At 34.5% G+C, this 11,243-nt stretch overlaps 2 protein-coding genes across 2 annotated transcripts; one reads left to right on the top strand and one right to left on the bottom strand.

The window, feature by feature from the left end:
- Nucleotides 1-2,732: 2,732 nt before the first annotated feature.
- On the top strand, nt 2,733-4,799 carry LOC105165427 (Translation elongation factor EF1B/ribosomal protein S6 family protein). Its single transcript, XM_011084431.3, has 2 exons — nt 2,733-3,273; nt 4,267-4,799. The coding sequence occupies exons 1-2, from the start codon at nt 2,893-2,895 to the stop codon at nt 4,504-4,506; spliced, it is 621 nt and encodes a 206-aa protein (XP_011082733.1). The 5' UTR covers nt 2,733-2,892; the 3' UTR covers nt 4,507-4,799.
- Nucleotides 4,800-6,086: 1,287 nt separating this feature from the next.
- On the bottom strand, nt 6,087-11,243 carry LOC105165426 (sodium/calcium exchanger NCL). Its single transcript, XM_011084430.3, has 7 exons — nt 10,701-11,243; nt 9,195-9,380; nt 8,303-8,484; nt 7,394-7,539; nt 7,038-7,299; nt 6,645-6,947; nt 6,087-6,510 (listed from the first exon to the last, which is right to left on the bottom strand). The coding sequence occupies exons 1-7, from the start codon at nt 11,074-11,076 to the stop codon at nt 6,262-6,264; spliced, it is 1,704 nt and encodes a 567-aa protein (XP_011082732.1). The 5' UTR covers nt 11,077-11,243; the 3' UTR covers nt 6,087-6,261.

Genomic DNA, 11,243 nt, shown 5'->3' on the forward strand with positions numbered 1-11,243 from the left:
TCTGTGTTTTACTTGTAGCTAAAAGTAGCTTAAAAATTCCAAGGTTTTACATGAAATCATAGATACAATTCTGGTTTGCTGTGAAGTTTTACTCTAGAAACCAACTTGTCTGAAGATCAGGTTGCTTGACCAGATTGTGGCTACTCCCTTGTCTTGTTGAACATATGTCTGTGTTCTTGGTTCTTGTCAAACAAATTTAGGTAAACACATTTTGTTAGTGTGGTTCAAAAAGTTGTCTTTTCTGGACAAGTAATAGATTATATAGAAAAAAGTTCACTTGGTTGGAAGTAAAAGTTGTTAGTGATTGCAAAGAAGTAGTGATAAATATAGAAAAATAGTAAAACGGAGTGTTTATTAGAAAAGTTGCGCACCACCACTTTATTACTTTATTTATGAAAAGACCCCTTTGCCCTTGATTTATTGAAATTTGTTTTTTGAATCCATTTGGAATAATTTATCAAAATACCAATCCAACGTGTGCTTCACCATTTTTGGGTTAAAAGTAATTTTCTGGGGTTAAAAAACAGAATTGTAGTTTTTGAACACTCGACTTTAGCTTTCTTTCCTTTCTCATTTTTCCTTTTTTCTTTTGGAATAATTACATTTTTCGTTCCTGACGTGTAATTGTAAGTAGATTTTTTATAACTTAAAAAATTATATTTAGTAGCCTTTATATTATTTTTGTCTAAAAAATAAATTCTTTTGTTAATCAAACTTTACCAAATTTATTTTGCTGATACCTGGGTTCATGCATTTATTTTCATCTATGTTTAATTACACACATTAGAAAAAAAGAAAAAAAGAAAATCGAATGTGAGGAGGTATTAACTGAATTTGGTGAATTTTGATTTAAAATAGGATTTATTTATTAGATGGAACCAAATGTTAGGTATATTAAATGTAATTTTACAAACTGTAAGAAGTTTATGTTAGGGGTAGCATTGAGTCGAGCTCAACTTTTTTTTGTGAGCTCGAGCTTGAGCTCGACTTTGAGTGGTATGCCTCGAGCTCGAATCTTACCTGATGAGCTCGAGCTATTTTTTTTTAATTTTTTTTTATTATTATTAGATTAAATCATGGGAATCACCAAATCTTTACATAAATTTATAAGTAATAAAATAGATTGCATAATGCATACTATGTTATAAATATACCAAAATATAGTATGATATTTTAATTATTATTATAAATATAAACTACTAACTAGTTTAGTAGTAAATAATTAGTAAAATATACCAAAAAAATCATACTAAATAATTCAAAATTGTAGAAAAAATATTCATTATCTGGAATAATGCAATTGAAATACATAAAAATATTTTATAGTTGAGATTAATATATTTTTACAATCTGCAATATATTTATATATATATTTATAAATATTTTACATTGATGTAACTATCATTTTACATTATTAAACAATATGAATTAATTGAGCCATCAAAATTCAGATTAAATCGTTAGATATGATCAAACTTACAGAAAAATACATTTGATAAAGTTTTAAATTTATTGAATATACGAATGTCGAGGTATCATACTCAAAACATAAGCGTAATAACTCAAAACAGTGTATCGTTGAATCTGGTCATCTGATTTTAAATTATATTGTCGATATGATCTAATGAACACAATCTTATATATATATTTTTTAATTCGGTATGAATCTGGTGCCCAAATTTTAAGATATCGTAATTCTTTATTAAATTTTTTTATCTCATTATATATATAACAAAATAATAATAATAAAATAATCAAAATTATTCAACCATTATTATTATTATTATTATCATTATTTTTAGATTAATTCATAGGAATCACTAAGTTTCGACATAAATTTATAAGTATAAAATAGGTTGCATAATGCACAGTATGCATCTTGATATAAATATAAAATTCAGAAATAGATAAAAAAAATTACAAATGAATTACTTGTCAATTTAAAAAAAGTATATGTTAAAATATAACATAAAGTTTATATAATATTATATTAAATAGTTATTTTATGAAAAATATTATAATTTATTAAGTTGTTGATATTTATTTTTGTATAAAGATTAAATGTATAAACAAAAGTACCATAATTTTTTATTATCCAAAATAAAAATATATGATATTGATTAATAATTATAATATATGGATAATTTTGAGTATAAAATTGATAAAGTATTGAATATGAAATTAAATATATAAAAAATTTTAAAAATAAAAATATATATAAAAAACAAAAAAATAGAAAAAGCAACGATCAATGATCGACTTATTATAGGTCAAATAAATATTTTTTTTATCAAATTATTCTTATAAGGGTGAAGATGCATATTGGTAGTGTGGTTAGAAAATATTTATTTAACCTGCAATAAGTTTATAATAAATCAATTGGATAAAAATATAAATTTTCATCAATTCTTTTACCAATGCCAACAAATGTTATAAATTTTTTGACCGAATAAATCTATTTATTAGATAGAAATAAATAAGAGAATTATTAAATATAATTTTATAAATTATTGTGAATTTATGTATAATTGCACAAAATTTAAAGAGTGGGAAAACTATCCCCTTCTTTTCTTTGGTTTATAGAATTGCACATTTCTTTCTTAAAACCAAAATTCGTACGGATATTCATTAATTTTATTTTTGTATCATTTTTAAAAATCACTTTTTGAAAAATTATAAGTTGCCGAATTTAATTGAATTTGCACTTGAAAAATGCCCGAGTCTTGTCAATTCATTCGGTGATGAAGAAAGTCGCATTAGAGAAACCGCGCGTCTTACGTTCCGAGATCAGAATCGCAGATAACTGGAGAAACGCGGGCATCTTCCAGTGTTGGTTTCTCCCCTTATCTACTGCCATAAGAACGCCCAGCTGCTCGTAGACCCCAAGCATCAATGGCGTCAGCTTCTCTCTCCTCCTCTGCTCTCATGGTTTCTAAACCACCCTTCATCCATCCCCATTCTTCTTCGCCCGCTCTTCTACACCCTTTGAAATGGAACTACCCCATTAAAGTTCCGCAGCTGAGGAGAAGTGTAAGTTCCCAGCGAACGGCGCCAGCTGTCAAAGCAGAGTTCGATATAGCATTCTTCGAGAGAGATTTGGCAGGAAGCGACGCCCCGCCGACGCCGACGATACCGGGGGCGGGATTTCCGGACGTGGAAGATAAGGAGGAGCCGCAGTGTCCTCCGGGCCTACGGAAATACGAGACGATGGTTGTCTTAAGGCCCGATATGTCTGAGGATGAGCGCCTTGCCTTCACCCAGAAATATGAAGAGGTAAATTAGTATTGTTTTCTTTGGATTTCTGTTTAGTCTGCTTACTTTTTGGGTTGATCATGATTTCTAGATGCTTGAATTAATGCTTCAAAGAACTAAGATTTGGTGCTCTTGTGAATCTGATGAATGTGCATTCTTTTCTACCTTCTTTTCTTGTTTAGCTTCTAGTTGTTGGAAGTGGAAAGTTACGGGTATGAAGATTTGTTAACTGATGGTGGTCTGGAAATGGTAAATGCTGAATACTATTTAGAGTTCTTATATTTTAAAACCTTTGAGCCCACTGCTGAAGTCAGGTCGCTGCTTTTAGATAAGATTTGATAAAGAAATATGCTTGATGAGAAAGGATTTGAACTTTGCCATAGATGGATCATGAAGTTGTGGAGTATGTCATTATATAATCTGGAGGGTGGAGTATATGTGTTTGGGAAGATGAGTTACTGGTGTAAATCAGACCTTAGAATTACGCAGGCGGTCATGGTAAGAATGATGTAAATCATATACAGTTACCAATTACTGTATGATTCTGAAGATACTCCAGTTGTATGGTTTTCTAGTAGCAACTTTGTGATTGTAATAATATCTTCTCGTCCATCACATAAGATTTTGGGGAAGAAGATCTGTCACCTTTCTTCAGGATACATGGAATTGAAGGCTTTGACATTTTAATTTAGTATCTTGGTTTTAGGCAATACTCAAAATCGGCCATTTTTCAGCTAAATTGAACGTTAAGGCCCTTAAGGGGCGAAAATGCTTCTGAGTTACCAGCTTGGTAAATCAAAATGGACGGGGAAATTTTCCATTTCCGGGCAAAAGAGTATACTGAAGTTTTGGCATTCTATCTCCTCTTTTGAGTATGGGCTCATCAGATTTTTCTCTAAATGCATGCTGAAACTAAAGATTGTCATTGTGCTTTCAAATAAATAATAAAGCACACGATTTTTCTTTCACCCACAAAATGTGGTTTTAATGCTGTATTGAAATTTGTTTCTATAGTTGCTCGTTGCTGGTGGTGGTATGTATGTGGAGGTGTTCAACAGGGGCGTAATTCCACTTGCCTACAGCATCAGAAAGAAAAACAAAGCTGGAGAGAGCAACACTTACTTGGATGGTATCTACCTTCTTTTCACCTATTTCACCAAACCCGAGTCAATGACAATTCTCAACGAAACACTACTAGCGGATGATGATGTTATCCGATCATCCAGTTTCAAGATCAGGAAAAGGAAGTTTTAGAGACCTTCCCTTGTCTGTTTCAATGTGCTGTATGATTAGTGTTAAGTATTCTTGCCCAGTTCCTGGTTCGTTATCCATGCTAATACAGAGCTAGATTTTATGTTTTCATATCGAATGAGCAAATTCTGGTATAATTTCGGCAAAGAAGTCGGCATAGTCCTACCTCAATCTTGATGAAAGGGGAAGTAGATCGACATCCTTGTGTAGACATGCTTCTTTTGTACTTAATGAATTGATTCTTACATTATCGTTCTATGTAACCTTTCTAATGTGATTTTCATTTTTGTATCAAACATCTTGTAAATGATTGTAGGACGTAGTCCAGCAGCAGTGGGCCCCAAATAAACAATCCTAATAAACCATTATAGAGGGATAATGAATTTGAAAATCCTTGTACAAATATTATTACCAAAAACAGGGATTAAAATATAAATAAAAGAATATAAATAAAAAGATCTAAACTAATAATATATATATAAGTAGATTAGGATAAAGAAAAAGAGAAGGACAAAAAGATATATGGAGAATAATGGTTCAAGGGCCAGATCCGGTATAGGGGAGTCCAAATGCTGGCAACCTCTCGCAGTTGCTTAGCCCAAAAAAACCACCAAGGTTCAGTCCGCTAAGGACCATTCAAATTTTCACTAAGGAAATAATCACAGAGAACTTTTAAGGAGTGAACGAAAAAGAGAGATCGAATTTTCTGGTCACTATCATCATTAGAAACCACCAAAAATATATATAGGGAAAAAATATTAATTTTCGAGAGATAGAAGTATGGTGGAAGAGGAAATCAAGAAGAGAGAGAAAAGTGAAAGAGACGAGGAGTCGGGACAAATTAGGATTAGGATTTTTACCTGAAAAAGAAGGTATCGTATATATAAAAGAGGAGCCAAGTCGGGTAAGTGGTCTGAGCCGGAGGAATGGGCCAAAATAGTAGAGTGGGTTGAGCCATCCGAGTGAGAGGGAAATGGAGGATTTGGGCTGGGCCTAAATGGGGACATGGACCATATTTATTTTAACAATGATGTTGGTTATTACTGTCCTACATTTTGCTATTACTTATTACTAACTTGTCCTGCATCCTTTTGAGTCAATATTTCAGGGAAGGAATGATCCTTTTCATGGTCTTGATCACTGGTTCTCTTTTCTCTTAATATATTTCACGGATTAAATGCAACTTAAACCCTTATTATATTAAAATGAACAAATTACCCCTCATGAAAATATAGTAATTTATCTCCCTATATTTTTTAAATAAAATAATTTACATTTTAAAAAAAAAAACACAGAGAGTAGATTGATACATTATAAAAATACAGAGAGATAAATAACTAAATTTTTTTCATAAAAAAATAATTTACACATATCACATGAGAATAAATTACATTTTTCCATATATACATCACAGGCATAATTTGGATTTGAAAATATTCTGATGTACTTATCTCAGCCCCCGAAGCTGAATCCACAATTTATGGACTGCAACAAATGCCCAAAACGGCCAATAATAATCATTACTTCGCAGTTCGCATACATCAAACCAAGATCGACCGTAGCTACCATTACTTTCAACAAAGTTGTAAATAAGTTCTCAAAAATGTAATAATCAATAAGATTCTCAAACACAACTTTCCCACAAATTAGAACCTTTCGAGTTTTACAGTAACACTCGAGATCTCATGGAGACTTGTTACCAGAAATTTACACTAGAAAAGAAAACAAATTGCTCAAGGCCAAAACCCAAAACAGGATTTATGACCAGCCGAAGACATAATCAAGAACATACACAAGCGCCAGAGAAAATGGATACAGTAAGAAAGCTAAGAAAGCAGTCCAAAGTGGGAAAGTCGTGCGAATGCTGGCAAACACCCCCATCACAATGCACACAATCAGAATGACCAGCACTTCGGATGAGAAATCCCAGACCAGCCCTCGAACATAAACAAGTGCCAAGAAGACTGATAGACACAGGGCATTGTTCATCGTAACAGCTCCGTACAGCTGACACAGCAAAATAAGGGTCAGGATAATTGATCCGAGACTATTTTCCTCTATAGTATACACATTAGACTATTTTCCTCCATACAAAAGTTTATGAACCAGAAAAAAATAAAGAGAATAACAAAGCATCTTACCTCTGAAAATGTCAAAGAGGCGGATCTCAACTTTTTCCTGGTGGCAAATATAATGGCGGACACAGCCTCACTGGAGTTGGTAGCCAATGGCAATGCAATAAATGATATGAAAAAAGTAGGAATCTTTGTGGCATCGGAGAAATTATCAACAGCGTCAACCAAAGGATCTGCAAATGCAGCTGCAATCGCAGTTCCAAGGAGCAGCAAAAGTACAGCTTTAATTGAATTCCATCGTGGATTCTCAAAACCCTCGACAATCTCATCACTTTGATCACCCAGAAGATCGTGGTCTCTCTTTGTTTGCTGCTCCAAAAAGAAAAGAAAAAGAATCAACGAAATAACAATCCAGATAGTTGGAAACATTCTAGACAAGCTCATTAGGAAGCAACATACCATGTGAAAATCATCTATATACTTCATTGAACCGGCATAGTTAGAAACTGCTCTCGCCTCTTGAAGCCATCGCCCAACTCCATGAATGAACTCTCTTAAATCAACTCTAGAGTCAAGACTGATGTCAAAATCCTTCATCACTTTCTCCACGGCATCTTCCCGATCCAAATTGATCTCGTTGAACTGGATTCCAAGAATTAGAGCTCTTAATTCTGAGTGTGAAAGGTGTCCGTCCTCATTTTCATCAATTGCTTTAAACAGCCTGCCATATCCGGGGCAATGATAAATATTAATTATAAATCCAGCCGCATAAAGATACAGTCAGTGCCAGTACATAGAAACAGCTGTGAACTTACTTCTCCAGTACTTCTTCATTAGGTCTCCCGTCCTCAGTAGAAAGCCTCCCTAGAGCACGCATTTTCAAATGCTTCAAGATTCCTGATATTACATGCTTATGCTTTGCATAAGCTAGTCGCCTCCTTTGAACCCATGGCTGGAATACCTGCATAAAAATTCAAAGGAATGCTGAGAGATTCTTATGAAAAAATTAAGAACAAGAGATAGACATGTCAGCACGGCATTCTAGTAAATTTAATCCAACAAGGAGCACGAACTTCATAACAACACCTGAAATGATCTTGTTTCTCTAAGTCAGTTACTATTGCGTCTGTACTTGATAAATGCAGAAAATAACAATGGGGCACCAAAAGAATACCTATATTTATGATATAACAACACTAAAAAGACTTAAAGATGAAACAATGGCACACCCACCCCAACCAAACTGTATCCTTTCATGCATGCCTTATTGCGTTACTAGTGCATGCATTACATTTCTTATCAATTGGTAGTCTTTGCTCCCTCTCTTTTAAACTGCAACTAATTCATAAAACATTGATCTGGTGGATTCTAGTGGCTCGCCAACTGACACCACAATTTGGGGGTGACTGGGTGGAGAATACTGCAAAGGAGTTTCCAAAATAATTGGAACCTGAGACACCACAAACCAGATGTGATTTTTGGGGTATCACATGGAATTTGGTTTTAAAAAGTATCATCAACTAAAAGATGTCAAAAAGTACAATGTTAGAATTGGGGAAACCTGTTCTAGCATTATCATGAATAAGAAGAATGACTTGCGCAAGAAAATTCAAAGGCCACTTGACTCTAAATATGCTTCTTCCCATGAAGTTATGGTTTTAAGAATATAAAAATCCAGATATTCAATGAGATGTCAACTTCTAAGTTTCAGATTATTTAATTACCTGGTAAAGGCAATAGGATACCAGAAGGGAAGCAGAAACAATGAGACCAATCAATACAGACAGGTGCCTTCCTGAATTTGAATGCAAAATTTGTGGTAATTGGACTATTATGAACGGAAGTACAGAAATAGCCATAATAATGCCTGCATAGCTTGTCCAGATATCAGTACTAATGCCAGAGCCTGCATGGAAACAGTAAACAGTAAGATATCAGAGAAGAATTTGGCCACACCGAGAAGAGAGAGAAACATTGTGAGGCGACCAGGATAATACAATAAGTTTTATCTATCAACTAGAGTTCTTATTTGGAGCAGAACTGGGTGAAAAGGATTAAAAAAATAAAAGGAAAAAGAAAAGAGACAGAGTAAAACTAGCAGGAGAATAGAATTTGGGTCAGAAAGAAGATCCCAGTTTCTTTGTAAACCAATTAAGTATAACTGCAGATTCAGACATCCAGGTCGGTTACTATTTGTTCAATCTCTGTGTAATGAGGTTTCTCTTAAATAAAGTTGTTTTAGCACATTAAAATATTGGTGTAATACAGAAATAGTCCTAAATGTAGTTTGCCCCCTAAAGAAGCCAATCTTTGAAATGAAAGATTTTATTGGAGTATATCATGCAACCTCTAAAAAGAGTCGGCTCGCTTCTTGGATAATCCAAGTTGTTAAAACCAAGTATGTTTATTTTAAAACTGATCAGAAGCTTTATCAAATCTAGCAGTTAAGCAGCTAGACCAAACTTCAGAATGAACGAAACAATTCAAAGCATGCCTAAACATTGTTATACATGCAACATGCATATACGACCAGCAAAGTGAACGGACGGAGCTTCATGGGCAGTTTACACTACTTTGACAAGGAATGGGGGCCTTGGGGAAGAGATAGAGACATACCGGTTAAACTGAAGCCTTTTGTGTCTTGGGAGTCTACGGCAACATGATTTACTATATCACACTTTCCAACAACAACACAGGTACCCCAAATCACAGTAAGAAGCATGACTGTTGACCCAGCTAGAAGTCCCATTCCAACTGATACCTGGCTTTGAGCAGTCTCTACACTTCCAGACAGCCCCGAGACTGAAAACACAGAATAAATGAGCAATAGGCAAATGCAGGAATACTAATCGCATTGATGACTGGCTATCGGTTGCAAACGCAAAGGGCTAGAGCCAAGTTACAGATAAATAAAGAACGACTGTGTATGCATGTTAAGGACTGGTTACAATGAAAGCTCTACAAGTGATATGAGAAAAAGGTGGTCACCGGAGCAACCAGGTTGAAGATATATAAACAGATCTTAGCACCAATAAAAGGAGTTGATCTTTTGTTATCTTAATAATAAAATTTATAAGAATGTTGCAAAGTATAAATTTCAATATCCCAATCTATATTGTCGAAAATAATAAATAAATAATATTCTGCCTGTATGATTTGTTCCTACCATCAAATAGTTATAACATGACACATCAAGATTTTAGATGTTTCTTTTCTATTCAATTTATATTATATCCATCACCGCCTGATTAAGCATGAAATTGAAATGAAATATCACGTGATGACAAAAACCAGAATTGTTCAGATCCGTTCTTGTCTCTCTCAATCCTTCTAACTGATTCCTTGAATGCTCCTTCGACAACATAAAGTCAAATTATCTAATTTTTTGATTGCTACTTATCACTTCAATTCTTCAACCACTTCAGTGTTTTGCAACTTCTTAACTGTAAAAATATCTGTCGTGTTGTTCAAAATAATTCAAATACACTCGAAAAGATTATCAAAATTGTCTATTTCTGTTAGTCAAAATTGATGGTGAACTGCAACAACAAAGCTTCCAATTGTAGATGGAGGGCATTAGAGAAGAACTATCATCCAACGAACTACTAACTTATGTCCAAAAGGTAAAACCGAAACGACCAACGGAAAAATATACTGTCAACTAGACCTACAGAGAACACGATTAAAGAAAAAGGATTAATAACCAACGGAAAAGCAGATACTGCCAACCAGACCTACCGCGGACTGACGGACATGATTAGGAAAGGGGTTAATGACCACCAACGGCAAAATATATACTGTCACCTATCACAAACATCATTTAAGGGGGGAAAGAAAGATTAATTTGAAAATTTGTGTAATTATCTTTAATACCCTTTTTATGATTAAAGACACATCCATTTACCACAAAACAATTTACAATTATATATCCTCCAAAATTAGATATAAAATTTAAGCTCTTATATTTTTTATGACATAATATCAAATATCCTAATTAATTTTTTCTATAATGGAATAAGATGCATATAAAGATTATAAATCTATCGTTTGAAGTGGAGAAAAAGCAATATTCAGATTATTTTCAAAAATAGTTTTAAATTGATGTAAGAAAAGGAGGATTACCAAGAATAAGCATAGCATCAGGAAGTGCTCCGAGCATCGGAAGGAAAAGGCCGCCGACGATTCCAGGGCCGAGGATCTCAAGCAGAAGCTCGCTGCCGGTGGAGAGATAGGTTGCGGCAAGGAACATGAGATAACCGTAGACCAGAATTAAGAAGAGGTTCCCCAGTGCAGTGGAGGTACAGGGCATGAAACCGTAGGTCTGCTCACAGGTCTCCTCCGCCGCGTAGAGGCGGAGGAAGTTGGGGAGCTTGGAGGAGTGGACCCCATCAGAGACGAGATCTGATTGGTCGGCGATGAAGCGACCATAGGTGAGGCCGCATAAGACCAGGAAGACGACAACCGTGAGGAGAGGCCTGTGCTTCGGCTGGCGACGCATAGTGGAACTCAGCTCTCTGTGTGAGTGTGTCACTGAAAATATCTCTCTGTATCTCTCTCTCTCTCACTTTCTATATATATATAGAGAGAGAGAGAGGTGTGTGCGGATGTATTTGTGCGTGGAAATGAGTGTGTTAATGGAGTGTGGAAGACGTGTATGGAGAGTGA

Source organism: Sesamum indicum, linkage group LG12 (genome assembly GCF_026168435.1).
Source record: "Sesamum indicum cultivar Baizhima isolate 11 linkage group LG12, ASM2616843v1, whole genome shotgun sequence".
NCBI lineage: Eukaryota > Viridiplantae > Streptophyta > Magnoliopsida > Lamiales > Pedaliaceae > Sesamum > Sesamum indicum.

What these genes read in the sequence shown, in the direction of transcription:
- LOC105165427 (XM_011084431.3), top strand. Translation starts at nt 2,893, where the DNA reads ATGGCGTCAGCTTCTCTCTCCTCCTCTGCTCTCATGGTTTCTAAACCA. An exon ending in TCACCCAGAAATATGAAGAG is followed by an intron (nt 3,274 to 4,266) that starts GTAAATTAGTAT and finishes TTGTTTCTATAG; the next exon opens with TTGCTCGTTGCTGGTGGTGG.
- LOC105165426 (XM_011084430.3), bottom strand. Translation starts at nt 11,076, where the DNA reads ATGCGTCGCCAGCCGAAGCACAGGCCTCTCCTCACGGTTGTCGTCTTC. An exon ending in TATCCTATTGCCTTTACCAG is followed by an intron (nt 7,540 to 8,302) that starts GTAATTAAATAA and finishes ATTTTTATGCAG; the next exon opens with GTATTCCAGCCATGGGTTCA. An exon ending in AATGAAGAAGTACTGGAGAA is followed by an intron (nt 7,300 to 7,393) that starts GTAAGTTCACAG and finishes CGGATATGGCAG; the next exon opens with GCTGTTTAAAGCAATTGATG.